Consider the following 25,495-nt stretch of genomic DNA (forward strand, 5'->3'; position numbering starts at 1 on the left):
TTGACCAGGATTGTTGACAAATGATGGAGAGAGGCTTGGTGAGCTCTCCCGCCAGCTCCCCGAGTACTCTTGGGTGAAACCCATCTGGCCCCATAGACTTATGTACGTCTAGGTGCAGAAGCAGATCATTGACTACTTCCTCCTGGATTATGGGTGGGTTGTTCTGCTCTCCATCCTTATCTTCCAGCTCAGGAGGCTGAGCACCCTGGGGATAGCTGGTCTGACTATTGAAGACAGAGGCAAAGAAGGCATTAAGTATCTAAGCCTTCTCCTCATCATTGGTTGCAACTTTCCCCCCTGCGTCCAGTAAGGGATGGAGATTCTCCCTGGCTTTCTTTTTGTTGATGTATTTATAAAAGCTTTTTTTGTTGTCCTTAATGTTAGTGGCCAAGTTGAGCTCCAGCTGGGCTTTTGCCTCCCTAATTTTCTCTCTGTATAACCTAACGAGATCTCTGTACTCCTCCTGAGTGGCCTGTCCCTTCGTCCAAAGGTGGTAAACCCTCCTTTTATTCCTAAGTCCCATCATAAGTTCCTTATTCATCCAGACTGGCCATTTTCCCCGCCCTTTAGACTTGCGACACTTGGGGACAGCCTGCTCGTGGGCCTTTAAGATTTCCTTCTTGAAGAGCGTCCAGCCTTCCTGGACCCCTTTGCCCTTCAGGACTGTCTCCCAAGAGACTCTCTCAACCAGCATCCTGAATAAGTCAAAGTCTGCCCTCTGGAAGTCCAAGGTGGAGGTTTTACTAACCCCACTCCTTACATCACTACGAATTGAAAACTTGACCATTTCATGATCACTAAACCCAAGACGACCTCTGACCACCACACCTCCCACTAGTCCTTCTCTGTTTGTGAGCAGTAGATCTAGCAAGGCACTTCCCCTGGTAGGCTCCCCTACCAGTTGTGTCAGGAAGTTATCTTCCATGCACTCAAGGAACCTCATAGCCTGCCTGCTCTCTGATGTGTTGTATTTCCAGCAGATACCCCACAGGTTGAAGTCCCCAACCAGAACAAGGGCTGGCGATTGCAAGACTTCAGCCAGCTGCTTATAGAATACCTCATCTGTCTCCTCATCCTGACCAGGCGGCCTGTAGCATACTCCCAGCACAACATCTCCTTTATTTCCCTTCCCCTTCAACCTTACCCATAAACACTCGACTTCATCATCACTGGAATCTAGCTCTATACAATCGAAACATTGCCGAATGCACAGAGCCACACCCCCGCCTCTCCTCCCTTGCCTATCCATTCTGAAGAGCTGATAGCCTTTCATCACAGCATTCCAGTCGTGACAGTCATCCCACCACGTTTCCGTGATGGCAACTACATCATAGCTGTCCTGCTGCACAATGGCTTCCAGCTCATCCCGTTTGTTGCCCACGCTACGTGCATTTGTGTAGACGCACTTGAGCTGGGCTACCGATTTCACCCCCATCCTTGGCCCTTTATCCCTAGGCTCATTACTAGTGGGCCTGGTTTTATCCCCTTCCCCCTTCGATAGTAGTTTAAAGCCCTGTCCATGAGCCTTGCTAACTCTTGGCCTAATACCCTCTTCCCCTTTTGGGATAGGGTTTTCCCATTCTTAGTGAGCAGGCCCGGTGTCCTGTAGATCAAACTATGATCAGTGAACCCAAAACCCTGCTCGTAGCACCAGTTTTGGAGCCAGGTGTTGATCCGTCCAATTTTCTTGTTTACCTATTCCTCAGTCCCCAAAGCTGGAAGGGCAGAGGAGAACACAATTTGTGCTCCCGAACCCTTGACAAGCCGTCCCAAGGCCCTGAAATCTTTCTTCATTGCCCTCAGACTTCTACTCTCCAGCTCCTCACTGTCTGCCTGTAAGATCAAAAGAGGGTAATAATCCGAGGGCCGTATCAGGCCAGGAAGCTTCCTGGCTGTATCCTTAACACGGGCCCCAGGGAGGGAACAGACCTCCCTGTGGGAAGGGTCCGGCCTGCATATGGGACCCTCAGTTCCCTTCAGAATGGAACCCCCTGTGACTATTGCCCTTCTCCTGCTCTTCACAGCAGCAGCCTTAACGCGTGGAGCTGGCTGCTTCGGCGACTCCCTGGATGGGGCTTTATCAGCACCCTTAGTTCCCTCCCCATCTACCTCCAGAGGCCCGTATCTGTTCGGTACGGGCACCTGGGGGGGGATGGGGGGTCTGGAGGGGGCTCTCCTGCTGCCGCGAGCAGGTACCCGCTTCCATTCCCCCCCATCCTCTCCCAGCTCCCCTCCTTCTGCCTGGTGACAAGAGGGCAGGGGATCCTCTCTCTCTCGTGGAGCCTCCTCCTGCTGCTTTTTCCCCAAGGATGGCAGGCTGTGGCTCCACCAATTAATGTCCCTTTCACACTCCCGAATGCTCCTCAGTCTTTCCACTTCCTCCTTAAGCTCAGCCACCAGGCTGAGCAGATCATTTACCTGGTCGCAGCGCACACAGGTACCGTCTTTGCTGTCCTCCTGCCAGAGCGACAGACATTCCATGCAGCCCGTCGCCTGGACGGCTGCACGTCTCTTCATCACGTCCGTTTGTGTCGCTTTATTCCTTCTGGCTTTGGCTACAGACCTGGTGGAGACCATGTCCACCGCTAGTGTTGCCTCACCGATGTGCACCCCTCTCTGGTGCTCCCGGGCGGTTCCACGGGTGACACCCAGGGAACGCCCGCTCGCTGCTGGTTTGGTCGGTGCCCAGCGACCTGGTCGCTGCGCTCCCGAAGGGCTGCTTTTGTGTGTGGGGTGCTGGTTCTGCCCCGCTCCTCCTCAGCTGTTACCACCCCGGGAAGCGCCGGGCACCGGCTCTGGCTGGCCGCTTTTCCAGGCTGGAAAAGCCTCAAAAACGAGCCCCTTTCCCGGCCTTTTTTGCCACGATTCCCTTCCCCAGTGGAGACTTACTTGTTCATAGGGACTGAGATATCCTGAGGCAAAGTCACAATTACAGCAATGATCTTCTGACTCTTAAATTTGTGCTAAAAGCACTGAGAAACATTGCTAACCCAAATCTCAATGAGCTAAATTATAATCTCTACTGCTTAGAACTATCCTCCTTTCTACCCTCCCCCCCAAAAAAAACCCCATCAATCAACTGTTAGGAAAAAACAAAGATACCAACTATTTAACAGGCAGCAACCAAAGACATTTCAGAGCACAAGTTTGTGGTTTTTTTTTCCTTTCTCCAATTTTGGTCTTACACAATAAGATCTGATGATCTTCCTGACGTAACAGCATGGACAGTAAGTGGCATTTATGCTCCTTGAAACATTAAATTCCAGAAGAAGCAGAGATAATAATACGATCACTTTCCAAAGATAGATTTATTCATTATAGACCTTATCTGTAATCTAATGAAGTCAATGGGAGTCTTTCAACTGACCAACAGACTTTGTGCCGTGTCTCCTTTGTTTATAATTTTAATGAAGCTAGATAAGTAATTCACAAATACAGAAATATTCAAATCAAGTATTCATGGATGCTTTTTCAACTACTTATGTAGCTCTCTGGGATGACTTTATAGTAGGCAATACCATAACACAAATCTCCAAAGGGCCTTGATGACTTACACAGATCCTGGTCTTTGATAGCCATTACTCGATGCAGTATCTAATCTTAATCTCCTGCACATTTTGGGAGGCAAATCAGGGTTTGGTGGAGGCTTTGGTGTATCTTTGGTATCTGTTGAAGATAAGCTCTGTATAGATCCACTGCAGCTTTTGTTACCTAAAGAAAACAACCAAATTATAGGGAATATTAAAGCTAATTTGAAGTTGTTTCACAACAAGTGTTTAACATGCAAAGTTTTTGTTGTTGGATTTTTTTTGTTTGTTTTTTCTAAAAAAAGAAGTAAAATAGGTAGAGAAAGTACTTACTAAGGCAGAGAAGAAACAGTCTTTCAGGCAGAAAGCCAGGAGAAAAGGACCAACAGTAAGAATGAAAAAATGACATTAAAATTGCGAAGGCTAAAAAATTACATTGTACTGAAATGGCTAGACAGTATGTTCACTAAAAAGTGACAATAAAAACATTTATAAAGTAGCACACTGCGTAGAATTGTAGAAAAAATTTGTGTTGCAAGGGATCTCAGGAAGTCATCTAGTCCAAATTCCTGCTCAAAGCAGTGTCCACTATGAAATCAGACCACGTTAATTTGTAAGAATTAATATTTCAGTATCCAGTGCATGAAGTTTAGGAAAAATACTTAGAAATTAATGTTACGAGTTGCCTAAAACAATTGCTACTGTAACTTGATAAAACAAATCTATAGCTGTACAGATTGTACTGCACACAAAAAAAGTTCTCTTAATGAATACAAGGCATGACCACATGTATCCTTTAAGCTGATCTGTCTGTGGACTGCTGCCCTGTTTACATATATATTCTGCAAGACAATAACTGCATCTGCTCCTGTGTTTCTTTATTCCCAAGAAGAACAAATGCTTAATAATGCTCTAAAAGCTGTCATAATACAAAGAGATCCCAAAATAGGAAACCAATACCTATATTATTAATATGTTAATTCTATGGTATTATTCTATATTATAAATTATTGTTAATTATTATTATGCTAAATTATTAATACTTTTAATATAACACTACTTCATATCTGTAAGTCTTAGGAAAAAGCTCGCACACTCCATGGGGGGCAGAGGGGAGAGAACTTTCTTAAACTTTTAGGACTTTGCACACAACCACATACTTACCCTACGCGTACTTGTATTACTTATACTATTGACAGCTCAGAAGGTGTTTCTTCTGAAGTCATTTCCACATAGCTGTCAATATAGTGCAATATCACCTCATGTAATCACAGACACAGCAGGGGTTCACAGGCATTTCAGCTAACTTAGCATTTAGCAGAGATGTCTAAATTACGAAGCTTCTCTGCCTTGGAAGGAGCCTTGTCTACAGGCTTATTTGGGATATAGGCTCAACTTAGGTGCTCAGAAGGTGTTCTTCGAAGCGGCGTCCTTCTCTGACTGAACAGAAAGACTGGTGTCCTAACTTGTGCACTGAAATTGGATTTCTAAAGTTGGGTTTGCAAACTTGTGTCTGTTCTTGCACATCATGTCCACGTACAGGACCATTCAGCCATAATCTTGTGTTCAAGCTAATCTACTTGCAGTACTGGATAACAAACCATGCACGTAGGGCAGAATGAAGCAGCTATTCCATCAGCAGGGTATCGGACATATGTTTCATGCCAGGGATTACCTTTTTATCCCATCTGTCCAGTCCTATCTCAACTAAAAGCATAGATGGTAAAAAACATAACTATACATAATCGACAAGGAGTGACAAAACTGCTATTTACTAAACATGTTAAGCCTAGTGCTTTTTTAATTTAAATGCTAGCTTTCATCAATATCAGTCATGTTTCAAGGATTCATTCCTTTGATACAGTGATAAACCATAGTTACCAACTCTTCTTATACCATAAGGCAGAGCAGGATAGAGAGTACTCTAAATTCTGAGAAACACTTCTATCTTTTAAGCTGTGTGAACTTTACAGTTAACAAACAGTGGGACTATGTCAGAAGCAGTTTGAAGACTGAAAGAACATACCACAAAAATTAAGAAAATAAACACAAAAGATTCATGAATATCATTAGCTTTCAGATGCAGCTCTTGTTTTCTATGTGTCACAGTAAACACTGATGTCTTTAAACAACCTTGGAAATTACCTTCAGCTGATGGAATTGATCTAAGGGAAGATGCTGAAGACCTTTTCAGCCCAGACAGACTGTAAGAACTCTTTTTGGTCAGGTCTGTTGGTGGAGAGGCATTCTCTGGTCCAGTGACAGAAGCTACACTTTGGCAATCTGACTCGACATCTGTTTTGGTTGCATCCTCCTTTGATGAGGATTCTGGACTTGTAGTCCAGAGACCTGAACTCTTCTGGCCATTAGAAGAAGGCGGAGAGGCAATCCATGGAATCCCTCCTGACTTCTCCCTGGGCTGCGAGGGCGCGCACTTGGTGGTGCTGTTCTGCTCAGAGGAGTGAGAAGAGAGAGATTCAATGCTGCCCATGGGAGTGCTGTCTGGGCTACTGCTGTACGAGTCACCTAGGGAGGAATGAGGAGAGGGGAGAAAGAGAGAAAAAAATATTATTTTTTTCTAATCACGTGCATTACTCTCATGCCACCTTTATCTGCTTGTACCTTACTTGTCATCAAAATCATTAATATGAGGTTTCAGAGGCAATGATTATTAACACAAAATATCTACTTAGTTACTCTGAGTTTCACACACATTCCTACCTTTAACCTGAAGCAGCTGCCTTTTGTGGCTATTTTTTTAGAGCTGATGAACGTAATGAGCTACAGGCTAAACTATTTCACACAGAAGTCTGCATTTTAAAATAACTGCCTGCAACACAAATAATCCTTGAAAATTCAACAGTTATGATGTTACAGTATCTTTGTGGTGAGTATCTTGCTGGATTTCCATGATAAGGCAAATGTTGTGGTGCTTGTCACACTTATGTTCTTAAATGCATGGCTTTATTGCCAGCCGGCGCAAGAATTGAATTTTATTTTGGTTACCAAGCTGCTGAGGATCTCTGCGGTCTCTGTAACACTAGTCCATAAGTCTAGCTATAGATATCCTGTTTTCTGAGTCATCATACCTTTCATGAAATATCTATCCTGCAGAAGGAAAACAACTCATTCCTTTATTTGCAACCTGAATGATGAACACTTGACAGATTTCTTTAATTAGACTGATATTAGAGAAATTTACCAACCTACACAAAAATCTTTGTACTGATTTTGTTTCCAATAATCTTTTGCAACAAAAAGCAGGAATATCCTAAAGAAATTTGCTGATGATATAAAGGTAGGAACGCTCATCAGAACTGAGGAAGGACTGGCCTATAGGACAGTGAGGACTGAATTATTTTGAAGACTGGATTCAGTCTAGTAAGTCATACATTGGTTTCCGGTAGGATTTTTTCCCAAAAGACAGGAGATGTAATTCACAAATTTCACAAGAAGCAGGGCATACATATTCTTCAACCACACAGTAGTTATAAGATATCAATATGATATAGCTGCTTTTGCCTCCAAATGTTTCAATATCCTTGGGAACAAGTGACCATAACCACACACAATACTACAGATAAGGTCACAAATACCAGTGCCTTGCACAGTGAGCCGATCTGACAACAGCAGTGCCATTGGTACAGTACTGTAAAATATTCTGTCCACTTCTGGCCAGAATTCTGGTATTTCAGATTAAATTGTCCCCCATCTTGCTCCTTTACAGACCATTAGTCCCTTCAAAATCGCAAGACTGGCTGAAGCCTAAATTTTTCAGATGCATTTTCTATAATTTTCTAACATTCCCTACCAGCTGAAACCTATATCTCATTTTGTCATGCCATACAGAATTCCTTAATTTCTTGCAATATAGTTAAGCGTTCGTGCTTCATTTAAATGATGACTTAAAACCACCTAGTACTTCAGAAATTGCTACTGCCAGATGCCAAGGCTCTCTCTTGCCTGTCTCCAGCCACACCTAGAGGTATCTGGCAAGGAGAATAACTCTGCTTCTGCCTTGGCCTTCCAGGCACAAGCGAGATCTTAACGGGAACTTGTGTAAGCAAGTGTTGAGCTTGAGGTAGCAAGCAAAGCACGAGTGGAGAGCTCTTGGGTCAGACCTGGTTCCAATCAAGCTGCCAGCACAAGACGTGTCTGAAGGAAGAAGTGGGAGCTTGCATACATTCTGCAAAACGCTTGTGCAGAAATGACCCTTTTTTTTATGCTGGCATTCATTCATTGCATTTACACAGTGAAAACCATTTGAAACTTGCCCAGTTTGTCCTCTGGTGAATGTAACTGACGGTTCCTCTGTAACTTCTTACTTGGGCTCCCCTGCCATTCACACTGACAGTCGATGTGCAGGCAGCTATTGCTCTAATTTAGTATTTAAACTCTCACTGGCTGGAATCATGTACCATAAACATATGGAAAACGCAGTACCTGTGCAAGAGTATACTGAGGATACATTTCCTAACATTACAGACTTTAGAATTACTACAGATCCTCAAGAGCAGATGCACCTTAACTGTGGATTAACTTATTGTACCAGTTTCATGGCAACCTCCTTGAGGAACCAAGGGACACAGAAATTCTTTTGAAAGTCTGTTGCAGTAGTGGAACTGTCAACAACTTAATCTTTGCTGAAGTTTCAATACTTCTTACTGGTACAGCCAGTATCTAAAAAAGTGACAGCCCACTAGATGAAAACGAATGAAGTGAGACTTTATAATAGTCACATCTACATGAAAATGAATAAGCATTCTAAGCAGTGCTTAATTATAAACATAACTCCCCGCTGTTGAACAGTAAGCCATATGATAAATACACTGTTTCTCCACAAAATATTAGAGTTTGTTTCTATTCCAGAAAAACTAACAAAGTTTCAGTGGTTTTGGCAAGCTAGGCAGTGGCTGACTTTGAACCAATGACCACAGTTTCATGCATGTGAAGAAAGCCAAGGAATGGTTTTGATCTCCTGACCTTGACTGAATTACATTTATTACAGGAGGAGAGGAAAGATTCTATTTACAGTTTCCCAACCTTAACAATCATCTTAAAATCAAACGAGATCAACTTCATGTAATGAACTTTTGAGTTCCAAAGTAGCCTACCTTTAGATAAGAATATAGAGTCTACTCTAAATGATTTTTGAACACTATACGCAATACAAGACTTGCCTAAAACCAAACATCCTTTCTCATATGAGAGGAGCAAGGAATGCAGTCATTCAACAGTGCGGCTGTGACTCACAGAGGTTAAAAAGCTGACCAACCCCCAACTGTTATGCTTGCAATTATTGGAATACAATACTTAATGGATATTATCCAGGAAAGTTAAAAGACAAGACATAAGAAGGAAGATAATGAGTCAACAAGGACAAACTTACTGTCAGGATCTGCTAGACATGGTGTATATCTTCCTTTGGGTTTACGTGAACCTGTGGAGAGACAAATTGCTCGTGTTCTTCTTGAACCTGATCGGGACTGAGGTTGGGGAAGAGGAATATTGGGATCTGGTGCAGTGTGAAATATCTGCATGATTAAAAAAAAGAAAAAGAAGGGAAAATAAATGATGTAAACAATAGAGGTACTCTTACACTTCCATTTGTTTTCCTCACCACTACACCTGAAATTAATGCTGTAATGCATTACAAGAGTAAATTCACAGAATATAAGCTTTGCTCTCATCTCATTTTACAATTTAAGAACTACAATACTGAGCTGCACATAAAATTTATACTAATTATACCAAAATATTTCTTCTATAAAAAGAGTTCTATTTTCTAAGTGCTTGTTAAGAAGTGCTTGGTGTCTACATTGTGAAACTTACAATATGTGCTTACAACTAACTCCTGCCCAAGAAATAATAATTTTTCTAAAATATTATGAAAAGATTGATTTTTTTCTCTGTTCTATGAAAGATTTTGTATATAACATAAATTTGTTTTAGTCATAACTTATTACAAACCAGTTTCTATTTCAGAGAACCATTTTATTTTGACAAATACGTCAAGTTTGATGAGGAACATCTTTATGTTCAGAGCATTTCCTGATTTTTCTCTTTTACATACAACTTTTACCACTGGTCAATTTTGCACTTCATTACTGCAGAAAAAACTAAAATTTTTTCTGTATCTGACTACTGCGATCTGACACAGGTACACATGAGGTTTTGAAGAACTCTTTGCTGATAAGCATGGCATGCTTCCCAGCAAGGACAATACAGAAAGTCCTGTAATTTGCTTGACTTTCATCTGTATCACCTGTTCTGCAATATCCAAGACACGAGCAGTACAGGTCTTGAAAGAACCTAAGAACCCTTTTGGATACTTCTAGTAAAAATGATAATTGCCTTGGAGGATGAGCAAAGCAAGAAATACAACCAAAAGATTTGCGTGTGTTTCTTCCAGATGTCCTCTCTCACCTATTCCTCCTAGCGTAGCCTGTAAACTCTACTGAGTATCTCTTATGACATTCTGTGGAAGGAGGTGGAATTAGTTCTGTGGAATGGAGAAGAGGTTTTACAGACAAAGAACGCCTATTCAGTTAAGCTACTGAAGGAATTAGAAGTGTCTAATCTCCATAGTGTAGAGAGGGACAAGTGTCGTAGGTTAAATACCACGCGATGCCAAAACAGATCTCTGCAAGGATTTCTGAATACCCTACCAATAGGCACTCCCAGAAGAGGATGAAGCAAGCAATGAAAAGATAGCTCCATGCCACTCAGACAAGTGGAAGAAAGCAAATATACTTTTCTGGTAGCAAATACTTTAATGGACATGTTGAGATGGTCTTGAAGTATATTAATACTGTATTAGGCATTAGTGAGTAGCACATCAATACAGAATTATGTCTGTAGACAGAGAAATAGAGCAAGGGTGATTTTAGTTGTGCAGCCATGGTCTTTGTATTCAATGAGCTTGTAATTTTTTGGAAGGGAAATTCAGTGTTGGAAACATGTAATACACATGTTTTGGAGTTACAGGCAAGGAGGCTATCAGTATCATACCGAGTTTGAAGAGTCCCCATGAAATATAACTGATGATACCAAGCAGTACTGTCAGTACTTACTGACCAACCAGTGCAGGAGATCCTTTTATTGGCTGGGAACTGTCCCTTAGCTAAGTAACGTGAAATGGAAAAAACCCAAACTTTTTTCACTTTGTTTTCCTAGTCGTCAGAGAAGGTCATATCTATCAACAAAAGACCCCCAAAATAAAATTTCTTTTGATGACCAAGTAAAAGAAGTCTTGACTGTTCTGATGAGTTCTGAAATCAAATAGTTTAAAATAAACTAAAATCTGAGGAGGCTTTTCAGTGATGTTGATACCTGCAATGCTAGTGACTGAAAGTTAAGTACTTAAGATTTCACGAACTTTCCTTCTCAAGCCCTGAAACAGGTCTTACTCAATCTTCCAGGAAAGAGTTTGAAATGGACCTTTGCTGTCACTGGTCTCTTTGGGGAAAACAAAATAAACTAGGCAGTCACAGACATGCCTTTCTTCAAAGCAAAAAAAGTAGCTAGAGAAGTCTGTATGTTCCAGAGTATTCAAGAACTTTTAAATCACAAAGACATAATGGGCTTAAAACTTGTAACTAGGAATAAAACCTACATCTAAGATACATTATTTTTTCTTTTTTGCTTTTTTACTTTTGATCTAGTAACTACACACATGAAAAATGACACAGCGCACAGAAATGGGGGATTGTGTTGGGGATCCACATTGATGTTGCTCATAAAGAGGAACTGAAGGGTGGCTGGTGTTTCATGACATTAGCTGGGACTACTTCTCCACTGTGCAGCTGGCATATCCCCAAAGGACAGCCATGGTCAGAAAGACTGACCATGACCATGTTCCACCCAGAGTGAACCTTCATACACTGCTAGCATGAGAGAGACGGAGGAGCTGTGAGCAAAGTTGTGACCTTCTCATTCTGTTTCTATATATAAGAAGAACACAGCAATCTTCAGAAAGTAACAGAGGATTCAGAGCAACTCCTTCAAAACATATGAGGTTATGCCTTGGATCTGTACCTTGCACAGCCACAAAAGACTTGCTAGGAATACAGATCCATAGCATGGGATGTGAAGAAGGTATTCTTTCTATAAATGACCTTCTACAAATGCTAGTTCTCTTATTCTTCAGAACTTAAGGATGGTAATGAAAACGAGATCTTAGTTCCACTTTATCACAAAACAGTCAGATAACGTCTTTCTACCTTTTCATAATGCTCTATCAGAATTTCAACGACGATATTCTGAAACTTAATGTTCATCATAGCAGCCACGGTTTCTTCTTGGGCTCTCATCAGAGTTGGTCCAAAGATAACACCAAGGTTGGATACAGTCATTAGATTTTGCTGACTGTGTAATGATACCCTTTAAATGAACACAAACAATATGCAATTAAATAGTTGTCCTAAACTACAATTCCAACAGGCAAAAACGCGGTAAGACTATTTCTTTAACAAGATCCCAAGTTCATGCCTCCACTTTAAAAACATGTTTTAAACTTTCACTTTTACTAGAGTCAAAATGCCGTGTAGTACAACTACTGTATTTCCATTAAGGCTCCCACCCTGCAATAACTTAATAGGTAATGACTATATCTTCCTAGAGTAAGTATTTAAGTTCCTGACATAACTGACAGGGAAAAGCAACTAGCTTTGAAGGTCTCCATGGAGAGATCCAGACCATCTGAAGTTTAGGAGTCTTAGGGTAGGTACCTGTCTCTCCCCAGTGATTATACAGGAACTCAAATACTTGATGTTCGATTGACTGAAAATACTATGATATAACAGAGCTCAACCATATACCTTAGAGTTCATGTAAAGGAAAGGCAGTTACTGAAAACACTTACATTGCAATAGGATCTCAATGCGTTGAAAACATAGGAGGTTGACAATAGGGTCAGTGAAATCATTGTTTCTGTGGTATAAATAACACTAGGTGATCACAATGACATCTTCTGGCTTTAAACTATATTAACCTTTTACTTCTGTATATTCTATTGTTGCTTACTGTACCTTTTCTGTCATTTTTCTTCTTAATGTAGAATTTAGAAACTTAGCTTTTCCACTAATTCATCACATAGAAAAATGAAAACCATCGATCACTAATCCTCAATGCTCCTTTTCTCTCCTTATGAATAAGATTTGCCAAATAAAAAACACATGATCATAAATCCTTTGAAATAACTGCCAGTGATTCTCCAGTCACAGCTGCCCTATTGCCTCACGTTTGAGAAATATCATGCCAAGTAAAGATTTTATTAATTGCCTTAATGCTTAATTTTACTGAATCTGCTACCAAATAGAATCAGTTACAAGGCACTTGTTCAGTTTCCTTTTCCTTCTCACTCCTATCTGCTATCATTGTCAAGCTGAGCCTTTTTAGCCATTTTCTATATAATAAAAATAATCTTTGTACCTTGTAAAATTAAGAAACAGTAAAATCCATAATTTACTACAAGACTAGCAGGTAGGAGCAAACTTATCTTCTGGTTTTCTCTGACAGCCTTCGTTAATCAAGTTTATGGAGACATCTGCTACGTTTTCCTTCCAATAATATTCTCAGATACCTTGATTTGTTCTTAAAATGCTATACAAACATTACCAAAATGATCTATCTGATGTCAGGGTTTCGTAGCAAATAACACAAATACTATCCCCTTAGAAAGATTAAAAAAGGCAGTGACAAAAAGAATACGATTTTTTCCCCAAGGCGACCGGGGTATTTTTTTAAGATCAGGATGAAACCCATGTCTGGACTCACACATTACCCTTTCTCTCAGTCTCGCTGTTGAGTAGGCACTAATGATACACAGAATAGTAGAGTTATCTTGGTAGAGAGCTGAGATAGACTGGACAATTACTTCTATAATGAAGTACTAGTGCCCTCATATTTAGGACAGGAATGTTTCAGCACCCCGCTTACATCAAGAAGCAGGAGAAACACAGGAAAGGGGGTTGTATCGGACACAACATGATTATAAACTGCAGGAAATTAAATGCCTACCTTCTTATATGTTTCCTATGTTGCTTCATTAAGTTATGCCAAAAAAACTTTCCAGAATTTTACTTCAGACAGACACAATGGCAGAGATGGTTATTTGAAAGCCGTATCATGAAAATGACTACTTTGTTAAAGCACATTTTTAGCTAATTACCTTAATCTAATTTTCTCCGTAACAGATCTCAGGTTTGGTTTAGGTGACTAAGGGGTGTTTGGGAAGTCCACTAGCATTTTAATGACAATGTAATTTCGAATTACCCATCTCTATGTTTGTTAGAAAAACCTTAAAAAAACCCCAACCCTTTGCAATGTTACTCTGCTTTGTGCTGCACAGTAACTGTTAAGCTCTCTTAGACAAACACTATAGTCTTGTAGCATGAGACAGAAAGTAGTGTTTGTCCTGTGTTTGGGTTTCCTTCGTTACAAATTTGGTAGCTTCGTTAATAAAAGGAATGGTGAATTTAATAACATTGTAACCAGAAAGGACTTTCTATAAAGCACTTCAAAGGCTCAATTTCTTCCACAAGAGAAAAAACCCAGGCCTGTAAATGGAGCATTTTGATAACCAGTTTCCCCTGTACCAGTCCTACTGTTGCTGGGCTACTGAATACAGGCCAAGGTAATCATGCATTTCAGGCAGCTGTAAAGCATTCATTAAGGTGCAGTTGTTTTCTCCTCTAAATCTCTTTCTTTGATATAACACCAGTAAATTTTTGATACTGACAGACTGCAGTCTCCTGACTATCTATCTTAGGAAAGTATGCTGTTATTATATCATACCAAAGAATGATTTATCTTTAAAGTTGACAGGTAATTTGACTAGGAAGGTTAAAAAAAGAATAAATTAGTTACCTATCAGAAAAAACCACCAAACTTCCCGTGTTTGCCTAGCTGTTGACTGAGTATATACTCACACGGTATCACCTCTCTGCAGGGTGCTTTTCAGGATTTGCTGGTTTGTTTGTTTGTTTTTAGTATGTTCTACATCCCACAACATCTAGATCACGTTTAAATTTGCACAGTAACAAAAAAGTCAAGGTAGGCAGAGATATAAAGACCTTAAGACCTCACCCAAGAAAAAAGAATATTATCCTTATTTTATAACCCATAGTTAAAGATATTGATAGTATTTTCACCTTGGCACAAAAGCATACATAAAGGAACTGAATACCTAAAAGAAATACAGGGAAAGGATGCACATTTTGAAATTGGATTTTAAACAAAAGCGTGAAGAAGCAGGAGGCTGATTTTTTTTCATAGTTTCCCATTTACATAAAATTAGGTACTTTATCTGCCATTTGCTACTTGAAAAATCTCCACACAGTAGTAGGAAAAAGATGAGGAAGGAAGATAACTAATACACTCAAGAGACTAATTTTTAATTCAGTCTCATTAGAATTGCTACAGTAAACAACACCTGGCAAATCATATGAGAAATCAGAAGGGGTGAACTGAACGTTGGAAAGAAAAGAACTGGAAGTTTTCAGTATAAAACCATAAAGTGAAGTTTATCAGAAATGAGAATTGCATCCAAGATATGACAGGCAAGAGTTAAAGAGAACAATTCAAGAAGGGAATGCTGCAGGCATGCTTTTCTTTGGAAATGCGTCTGAGGTCATACTGAGAATAAAGAGGTCAGGAAAAGAGATCAAGAAAGAAATCCTTGCCTATAACTATTTCTGCCTAGAAATAAGTCAGTTCCTATGTATATATATTTCTAATTTTGGGGCTTCCATCCATGCAACTTTTATGAAATCATTACTCTCTCATCAAATGTTTTAACTTTTTAGGGGGTTACGAAGCAGTACACAGTATGTTTTTTTAGCTAATCAGACAACTCTCCGAGTAAGGAAACTTATGAAACTTGCTTTCACCTGGTTCTCTGGGTTACCCCACGCCTAACGAGATGCAAGGTCTGCCTAATCAGTTTTTGCAATGGAAGCACAGCTCCATATCACGTTAGCTCTCCAGGGGCTAATGACATACAGCACTAACAATAATTTATTAGGGCTAAATAATTTCCTATCAAAGAAATTTTCAAAGTTCTCACGTCTATAAGAGGAAGTAAAACTGTATTAGGCTCCAGTGTAGACAGCTTACTGCAGGCTGTGGCTCAAGCTGTGATCAAAAAGGCAAAATAGCTGGGACATAATAAATGGAATGGAAACAATATGGACTCCTCTCTTTATGTCTTCTATATATCTCAGTCATGTGGGCCTTATCTGGACAACTGCTGTTTCAGTATTCACATTCCCAGATCATTGATAAATGTACTAAAAAGAATACAGGATGCTAAATCAGGAAGTATTTTTATTGATATCCTAAATCAAAAAGTATTTAGCAAATATCAGTGAAACCCAACCAAAGATTTAGTAAAACTTAGATGAATAACGTTTGATGCAGAAACAGGATAAATTATAATGTAATAACGGTATGTAATCATAGCTAGTGATATAGAGAGACATAAGAGATTAAAAACTTGTCTTTTTTGTCTCACAGCACGTGCTAAGTGTAATTCAGTGAAGACAAAAGGTCATCAGCAGTTCAAATAAATGCAAAATCTTTTCCATCTGACATTTAATTAATACTCAGAGAAGCTGATGAAACAAGGGAGATTCAGAAGTGGGCTTGGACATTTATATAGAGATAAATAATAACACTTCAAATTAGTGTTTTCGAATGATACTACACCTCAGAGCTGTTAGAAAGAAAAATAAGATCAAATGTGAAGGACAAGTATTATCACATTAGTTTAATCTCCATTTCCGAAACAGTGTGGGACCTCAAGTCAGATTCAAACCAGCATTTTCTATAAACCTTAGCATAGTTTTAGATGTTTCTTAAATTTAATTAGTGCCAGCTCCTGTAGTAAGTAGCAAGGTGAATGAAAACATTGAGTGGGTTTATTTTATAAACACAGTTGGTCATCTTAGTGACTCTTTATGGTGTTATTTTTTGTTTCTATGGTGAGTATTCTTCAGCTACATTGATAAGAGCATTTTAGAAATTAAACATAATTTCAAGTGGTATTGTTTCAATACAGAGAGTGGAATAAGCAACACTGACAAATTTAAAGCAGAAATAATCACATCTTACAATAATACCAAAGAGAAAAATCAAAAATAATTACTTGACCAGGTGCTTAATAAGGATGTCCAGCATCTCTCTGTTCTTCTCTGGTAATTTATGCACAAGCGCATGCACTGCCTCAACTCTGTAGTTCTGATCATCTGATTCTATTAAACAGAAAACAAATATTGTTGATAAATTGGAATGTGTGCTAAAATGCGACTACAAATGGCAATAATGCCTGTACACTAATACACACATGCATTACAAGGAGCCAAACACAATTAACCTTTAAAATGATGAGGACAATTTGATTATATTTATTACAACATTCTGAAATCTGTATTTCAAGTAACTCGCCAAAAGCAGTTACCACCAATACTGGAACGAACGAAATTTGTGGCAATATTGACCCGATGTGCCACTGCAGTGAAATCCAAGATTTTACCTCTTGATATTTAAAATATCTAAAATTCTATCTAAAATATCTAAAATATCTAATATTCTTTAGATATTTAAAATATCTAAAATATCTAAAAATCTAAAATCCTTGTCGTCTATTCTTATCAAGGCAAGAGGAAATGGGGAAATAACTTCAAATTCTAAACTGGAGTAATTTGAAAAAGAATCTTACTATCTCTGTATCTAATTAGTATAACAGAATTATCAGCCCATATAAAACAAACTAACAAACATATAAATCAAGGTTCAAAATTTCATGCAGAAGGCAGTCACACAGAACCTCTAAAAAGATCAGAACAAACCACTGAACAGCTTCAGCTAGTGTCACTTCTCTGTTTTGGGGCTTTCACGTGGCACTGTGCTGTCACATACAGTGCCATGGAAGAACTCGGATCCATGGCTGGATCACTGAATAATAGACTAAGGAGAAAAATCAGGATAGTAACTGAGGAGATCAAGGATTAGAAACAATATTACTTTCGTGAAAGGATATGTATTACTTTACTTACTAACAGCAACAATGAAATCTTTGTGCAGCTTGAAAGTCATCAGTGGTTCTGAAAGACACCTGGTTGTAAAAAAATTATTAAAAATCAAATTTAAAAAAATGCATTACTCAAAAGTCTTTGTAAGTTTTATAGGCGTGATTATGTGAGCTCTCAAGATCTGCATAATGTCTATTGTAGGAAACCCAATTCAGTGATGACTGATTGCAAGTAGTATACAAGTCAATCATGTACATAGTCTGAAAAGCTCTTTGAGTTGAATCTGGCGTCACCATGTAAGTTAATAAGGGAAATACAACTGGCACTGACTGTTTTCTGGCTTCCATACTGTAGAACAGTAATAATTACAGCTGAGAACACCGTACAGTGGGCTGCAGAAGCAATCTTTTCCCAAGAAAAGCAAAACCATGATGAAATTGGGGACCAAAATTCTGATCTGAGAGATCCGAGAAGAATCTGACAGTCAGACTCTGAATTGCATTATAGACACAAACACACAGGTACTGATAGCTCATGTTCTAATTTCACAAATACAGTATCTACAGTGATTTGTGCTTTTGAAGATGTATCACAAATTTCTTCAAGCAAAGACAGTCTTTTCAATAAAGTCTACTTGAGCATTCTGCCACAAATCCTATAATTTTCCAAAGTGAATAGGGATTTCTGATGCTGCCCTTTGTTAGGTGACTGGTTTAGGAAATCTATATTTCTGGAAGACACAGAACATCCACCATCCAGATTTGATGCTTTTTATTGTGCTTTTTTTGAATGTTATAGATTGAGACCCAAAAAAGAGTTATCTCAGGAGTACCATAATTCTTGATAGTTCTGTCTCCTATTAGCAAAAATTTTAAGAGAAAATGGTAGTGTGGGAGAGATATTGTGTTGGTGAAGGCATCGACAGCATAGGATAAAAACCTATGCTTTTGCGGAGATTTTTATTCTGCTCCAACAATGATGCCATGAAACCTCGTGGTACACCGATTAAGGGATTTGGAAAAGAAAAGACTGAGTACAACATGCTTTGTGGCAAACACATATTTTTTTTAAATAAAAACAAGTAATTAATTAAATTCTGCTGAATTTAGGGCTATATAAGGCATAACTATCTTAATAAGGCAGAAAGTGCATGACAAATTTTCGATTTATTATTACATATAATCACAGGGATATTAGGCAGGGTAATAATATACTCAATTATTACCATGCTAATGGAGATAAGAAATGTAATATGATATTAATACACAAAAGATTAGTGGGCCAGAAAAGGAATACTGAGATTTGTGTGGCGTCATACTTACCTGAGGTAGTTTTTTAGTCCGCTTGTTATTGTTTTATTGTCCCAAAGTTCCATATCAATATCCATATCAGGAGGAGATTTAGGGGCTAGTAGAAATTTGAATTATGATTGTGTTATAGTTTGACTAAAACACTAAATAGAAAAGCAGCAAAACAGAGGCTAACAGATTAGTCATTCATCTGATGTGATTACTTATTAGCCGGATTAACTACCAACCTGATCAATTTGAATCTTTTAATCTCTGCCAAAGTACCAATAAAAATGAATTTAACACTCATATTTAGTACATGTAAACATCAACTATATACACTGTATTGAAGTGTAAAATAAGCCCGCCCAAGCCAACAGAGAATTACTAACGTATTTGGCTTAGACATTCAAACACAGGCATCAGAGAGCCAAATTAGCAAGAAAAGTGAAAGAGCAGACCAACTGCCTATTAAATTGAGTTATGCTGTGTTAGAGAACTGAGCTTTGGAACACTTCTGACATACACCAAATAGATACCAATAAAGAGAACTTTGTAGCTAAAAGAAGAAATGCATTTTATCAATAATTTGCCCATGTATATCAATCATTACATGCAGAAATTGAATGCTAATGCACATAAGAAACTAGTTAGATGGATCACTTACTTTAGGACTGCAAATTCAATTTAGTGGCAGTAAGTGCACATACAAAATTGTAAATATCATAACACACTCTTCTAAGCACAGCAGTTAAGGCAAAAGGGACCACAGGGCACACACTGCACACTGACAAAGGTTCACTTTGGATACTTACAAAATATGGTATTCATCAGCTTTTGCACCTTGGAGTTTACCCCACCTATTCTGTACAGCCCCAGGATTGTAATACCTACATTGGGAAAACAAGCACAACGAAAATAATGAAAATAAGGTTATTCCAATATACGCTGATGCATCCTTGGTGTATGTTTTCAAAACATCTAAATGTATTTATGGAAAATTGTACTATTACATTCTCCAGTACTGCTTTACTCTACTGAATTCTCTTCTGGGATATTGACAAATGCATTCCACTGAATCCACACCACACTATACACTAATCATAATTTTACATTAACAGAACCCTTTTGCATAGAAATCACCCATATTAGTAAACAACAAGGAGATGGCTGGGAAAAACAAAAAATAAGACCCAAAAGCAGTCTTGAAACATATTACACCTCAACAAGTTTATCTTACTTAGACTTCAGTGGAATCACTATGCGTCTATATTTGCTTTGACTGTCATCCCTTCTGATTAAGATTTGATTGACACTTTTAGGAGAAATGATTGTACCCAAAATAAAAACATATACTGTATACTGTTGCAAAACTGACATTGAGAAGGCCCATGCAAAATAGAGACAATCAAGTCCCAATTTACCCGTAAGTTTCAACGGTTGGGACTTTTATTTTTTTTTTTTGATAGCACAGATACTAATAACAAATAATCTTTAAAGTATGACATTCACAACACAGTATTGCAGTATTCCAGTGATGATAATTTTATTGTTTTTAACTGCCTTTTAAAATTAGCAGGATTTAAAAGTCTTCCCTTTTCCCCATTTCAAGTCTTACCATTGTCTACTTTTCCTTTGGAAACAACCTTCCAAAATCTGATCTCACTTAGATAACCTAGGTGTTTTGTTTTGAAACCCTTTTTTTTTTTTTTTTTCCCCCCAGAAGAACCGGTGTGGGTCAGCAGTGATTCAAAAGCTACATAACGTTGTTACCTGAGAAACTGAATTCATGTTGGGCTCAATGTTGCACAGAGAGACCACAGACTTTTGCATCAGAAGAGAGTTGCACACTGACAGTTCAGTGCACGGACAGGAAAAGGTTCCTTCTTTTTATGGAAGACAATACAGCCAGACCTCTTCATGTGGAAAGGGATAATTAAAAACTTGCTGTGAGTTGCAAGATATCAACTCATCAGTAGAGTGATTATTATTTTCTTTTTGTACATTGCCACCACCAAAAATGAATCTCTAAACATTTAAACAGGTTTCACACCAGAAACACACACCATTTTTATCATGAGAAAACACAATTTGGTGCACACAAATTAAAGACTAAAGATGTGGGCAACTGTGTATTAAGCTGTCTAAACAACTTGAAATTACAGAAAATGTTTAAAAAACCCACTTAATTGATATGTTGAAAGTATTGTCAGAACTTGTGGCAACAGTTTTAAGTGTAAAGCACACAGATAAAATGTGAAAAGTACAAACCAAATGACACACTCCAAAGTGTGTTGTAAAGCAGGCAGTGCATTTCAGAGTTGCAAAACAGGCGGAATTAATCAAAGTAATATTTAAGCAAAAATACTCATAATAATCTAATATGTAATTTGTGATTTAATACACACCTCTTGTTTCCACAGCATGAATACATTTCCTCACAAAGTTGAAACCTGCTTCATTTAAGAACACTATAAAAAGAAGAAAAAAGGTAATTCTTTTCTAACTTAACAATACACAAAATCTCCATACAGCAACATACATACATTAGTCAAGGACTGATACACTTCTACCCAGGAGATTGTGACACTTATTCTGTAATAGTATTCTTGTAGATAGATCCTTAGCACTCAAAACCCAACTTGTTGATCATTAGTGTATCATTAGGAGTGGAATATTCTGCTGGCTTTCTCAGAAATCAGTAGCCTCTCTATGCGCACAGCTGAAAGCTTGTTGCTTTAAAAGTAGATTCCTGTACTCCCTTTCCTCTGCTGATGAAAACGCTTCTAAGAGTTCAGGACCTACATTATGAACAGAATATACTCCTTGGTTTTAATACAACAACATTCTTTGTTCACTGCACATGCATATAACCACTCATAAAATGGTAACACAGGAAAACAAGCTTTGTTATTGACTTCAATTAGTGAACTTATTTCAAGTGAATGTACTTCTCATTAATTTTTGTACTTCAGTGCTCACTGCTCTAACTACCTAAATAAAGAAGATCTTAAAGCAGCGTATTTGACACCATTAAAATAAGCACCATCACATAGAAAACAGAGGTAGTGGCTTAAATTTTAGATTTCTGGAGTCTCAAATATACCTCCTATGAAGATGTACGTCCATATCTGACACATCTCTCTCTCTGAGAAACATACAACCACAAATATATTTAAATTATTTTTACATATTTGTGTTAATATATTATGTTAATAACTTATATGTGTTAATATAACGTTAATACAATTATATGCCTAAATCTCATAGTATCTTTAAATATACTCATTTTATTACTCAGTGTAATAGGTGCATATACACCTAAAATCAAAAAGATGTGATCCACACAGGCATATTATTTCAACACACTGGCATGTACTTACATTTAGGTATACTGAACTCCTGATAGAAACTTTTTACAGATTTCTTAAATATATTGTAGCTTTGGAGCCAATCAAATTTTCTTCCAATTTATGTTTGATAGTAATACAGAAGTTGAAGGCTTTCTCACAGTTTACATAGTTTAGGACGTGCTTTCGTGTAACCCAATCATGTAATCCAACAAACAGTAATTTCATAGCAATAGAAAGAAAATGGAAAACAATTAATCTCTCTCTCATGTCCACACATATCTAGGAACCAGGACATTACAGAAATCTAGCAATATTTGGTAACTCTACATAAATAGAGAGCTTACTTTCTTCCTTCTTGCTAATAATGGCTGGCAGTGTGTAGATCTGTAAAAAAAAAAAGGTGCAGCATGTCAATGTTTGTGCTTTAAATTCTTTATTGCCAGGTTTGTTGGGAGTTGTTAAGCTAGCTGCAACATGCTGGGTATTAGCTTGCTGCTGGGGGAAAGCCAGCCTTGCCTTTCACCTTGTCTTGACGTTTACCCCCACAACACTTGCCCAGGTGAACAGCCCTGAGCAAGGATCTGAACAGGCGGAGAGGGCAACAACCCGCTGTGTTGGTTGTGTTGCAGCTTTGAACAACTGATCCTCTGAGAGAGAAGGCAGAGGGACAGTGGGATGTGTCCCAGAAACCTATTCAGGCCGGCCTTGAGATTCTAGATTGACTAGGGATTTCATAGTGTTAAATTTTGAGGCACCTAAAATGTGTTGGAAGTCAGATTTGCACACTTCAAATGGGTTAAATTTCAGTAAAACTACTGATATAATTTCTGTACTGTTTCAATCAAGGCAGACGCTTGTAAAAACACTCCATTTCATAAAACCAATCAACTATTTTTTTCTGCTTGGATACAGGTCTGGCATCACCCTCATTCAGTGACTATTTTAAGAACAGATTAATAGTGGGAAGAAATCTCAGACAAGCCTGTCTCTTAGCAGCTTTCAACACATTTTTATGCTCTCTACAGTGCCTTTCAAGATGGTACTAATTGTTTACCCCACGATGCTGCCTTAAAAGATGGTTTGTCTCTACCACTGCAGAAACTACTACTTCACAAATGTTATCTGAACCATGAATCCTATTAGTCAATATGCTATCATATTACTTAAACATTAAATATCCTAACATAAAATAATAATATAGAAATAAAGGCTTAAATTCACTACTAGTTCTGCTTTTCTACTTTGTACCTATCTTCACTGTGTGTTTGTGATAATGTCTCACAAAGAACAGAACTGTATTTGTCTGTACTGCAACAGAGTGACTGCAATGCATACTAGCTTCTTTCTTTAATATCTGTGCCACAAAACTGTAGAAAGAAAAGAAAATGAAAAAAATATCCTTACTGGTTCCTTTCCATCCATAGCTTCGAGCCAAAGTTTTCGGTTGGATTCCGAAAAGGCTTGCAGCGTGATGATTCCAGGTCTGTCAAAAACATACGCGCACGCTGAAGTTACTAATTCATTTTCCTCAAACAGTACTGAAAGTCAGAATCCAAATGCGTATTGACATGAAGATAGAGAGAAGTAAAAGAAAATTGATGGCTTCAGAAACAATACAATAACTTTGAGCTAGACTTAAAAAAACAGGTCTGTTTTTCAAAAGTTCAGTACTGCAAAGGGTAATTTTAGATGGCGCGTCCTAAGTGCTACAACCCTCTAGTAGGTATTAGACACCTCCGCATTGCAAGATGGGTTATACACCTGCAAACGGGATCCAACACAAGCCATTATTTTTCAGTGGCGAGATGCTTAGGGTGAAAAACTTACATCAGCTCAATTTCACTACATACATCTATGCCTGAGCTGGTTATCTACATTCCTTTGATAGCAAACGAAGAGAAGTAGGTACTTTTAATCTAAAAGTCATAGAATCACAGAATCTTCATGGTTGGAAAGGACCTTTGAGATCATCAAGTCCAACCAAACAACCTACAATCTCTGTCACTAGACCATGCCCTGAAGCGCCACATCTAGACGTTTCTTAAATACCTCTAGGGATGGTGACTCCACCACCTCCCTGGGCAGGCTGTTCCAGTGCCTGACCACTCTGTCAGTAAAGTAATTCTTCCTAAGTCATCATATCCCAAAACAGATCTCCAAAGTTGGTCAAAAGAACTGTGCCCTAAAGTGGTTGCCTAAAAAGTGCACTTTGTGATAGTATCTGAAGTATGGAGCTGTAAAGCCAATTGAGCTGTGTACTGTCATGGTGGAGGAATTTTCTATTTGAGGTGATTCAAAAAAACCCAGTTCTTTCTGCTGGCTGTGCTCTAACCATGATGACAGAAGTTAAAAAAGTGGCATATCCTCTCTGTTGATGAAGCTTTGACGCTGCACAGAAAAAGAGTCACAGGAACCAAAAAAAAGAAGAGAAAGCAGTTTTGTTCTTTGTCCTGGAAATAATTATATGAACAGATGTGTAAATACAAGGAATTAGTCTCTATTTGTGTTCACAGGCAAATTAGTTCTTTAAGAAATGCTTTGAAAGTAATTCACTGATTTTCCAGCACAGAATGCACGTAAGACAGTCCATTTTAAAAAGTCCTGCTCCCACACCAGTGTAGGGTATCTCTGCTCAAAACTTGCAGCAGATTGTCCAAAACTGTGATTTTTCTATGGTAGGTTCACAAATGCTATAGCTTTTACTAGGTATTCATCTTCAAACCGTTCAAGGTGGAGCAAGCCCTGCCCTTACACTTAAAAATGCCAAGCTGAGTATTTTATTTGCTATCTACTATCACAAGTGTAAAAAGATATAGTCAATCCAAGCCAAGATGTATAATTGTTTTTCTATTTTCTTTAAGTCTAAGTTTATTTCTGTTTTAATATTCCATCTTGCTATATCCCCAAAGATTCTTACCTAGGAATTTTTCTCTCAAAAACATTTTTAGAAATAGAAACTGATTTGTTGTCTATTATCTCCTCTGCTGACTTGTACAAAAATTTACTACTTCCCTGCTGAATACCAAATCAATTGGAAAAGTGAACTTTCTATCAGCCTGAGAAAGTTAGATCCATACAATAATGACCAAGTAACTTTGTATTCTACTCCCCTTTCAATCTTCTGTCTAAGTTTCCAGAATGCCTTTAACTTATAGGCCACGCACATTTGTAATCAATCAAAATGTCCAAAAGGAATAAATAATACATAAAAAGTGCCTATAACTATCTCTTTGACGAGAACTTGAAGAACTGCAGATGGAACTAATTGTTCTGTGCAGTGGTGTTGAACTGTG

At 38.3% G+C, this 25,495-nt stretch overlaps 1 protein-coding gene across 2 annotated transcripts in view; it reads right to left on the minus strand.

Moving 5' to 3' along the window:
- ARHGAP42 (Rho GTPase activating protein 42) overlaps positions 1-25,495 on the minus strand; it is a 171,228-nt gene that overhangs the window by 11,706 nt on the left and 134,027 nt on the right. For both annotated transcript variants that reach the window (XM_074570942.1, XM_074570933.1), the window contains 11 exons: positions 23,607-23,685; positions 22,547-22,586; positions 21,258-21,320; positions 19,665-19,739; positions 18,883-18,967; positions 17,585-17,643; positions 16,675-16,780; positions 11,750-11,909; positions 8,917-9,061; positions 5,673-6,053; positions 3,555-3,711 (listed from right to left, as the gene is read on the minus strand). In XM_074570942.1, the coding sequence (XP_074427043.1) occupies positions 3,555-3,711; positions 5,673-6,053; positions 8,917-9,061; positions 11,750-11,909; positions 16,675-16,780; positions 17,585-17,643; positions 18,883-18,967; positions 19,665-19,739; positions 21,258-21,320; positions 22,547-22,586; positions 23,607-23,685 (1,350 nt within the window). The remainder of the gene's footprint in view (positions 1-3,554; positions 3,712-5,672; positions 6,054-8,916; positions 9,062-11,749; positions 11,910-16,674; positions 16,781-17,584; positions 17,644-18,882; positions 18,968-19,664; positions 19,740-21,257; positions 21,321-22,546; positions 22,587-23,606; positions 23,686-25,495) is intronic.

Source organism: Larus michahellis, chromosome 1, assembly GCF_964199755.1.
Source record: "Larus michahellis chromosome 1, bLarMic1.1, whole genome shotgun sequence".
NCBI classification, from domain to species: Eukaryota; Metazoa; Chordata; class Aves; order Charadriiformes; family Laridae; genus Larus; species Larus michahellis.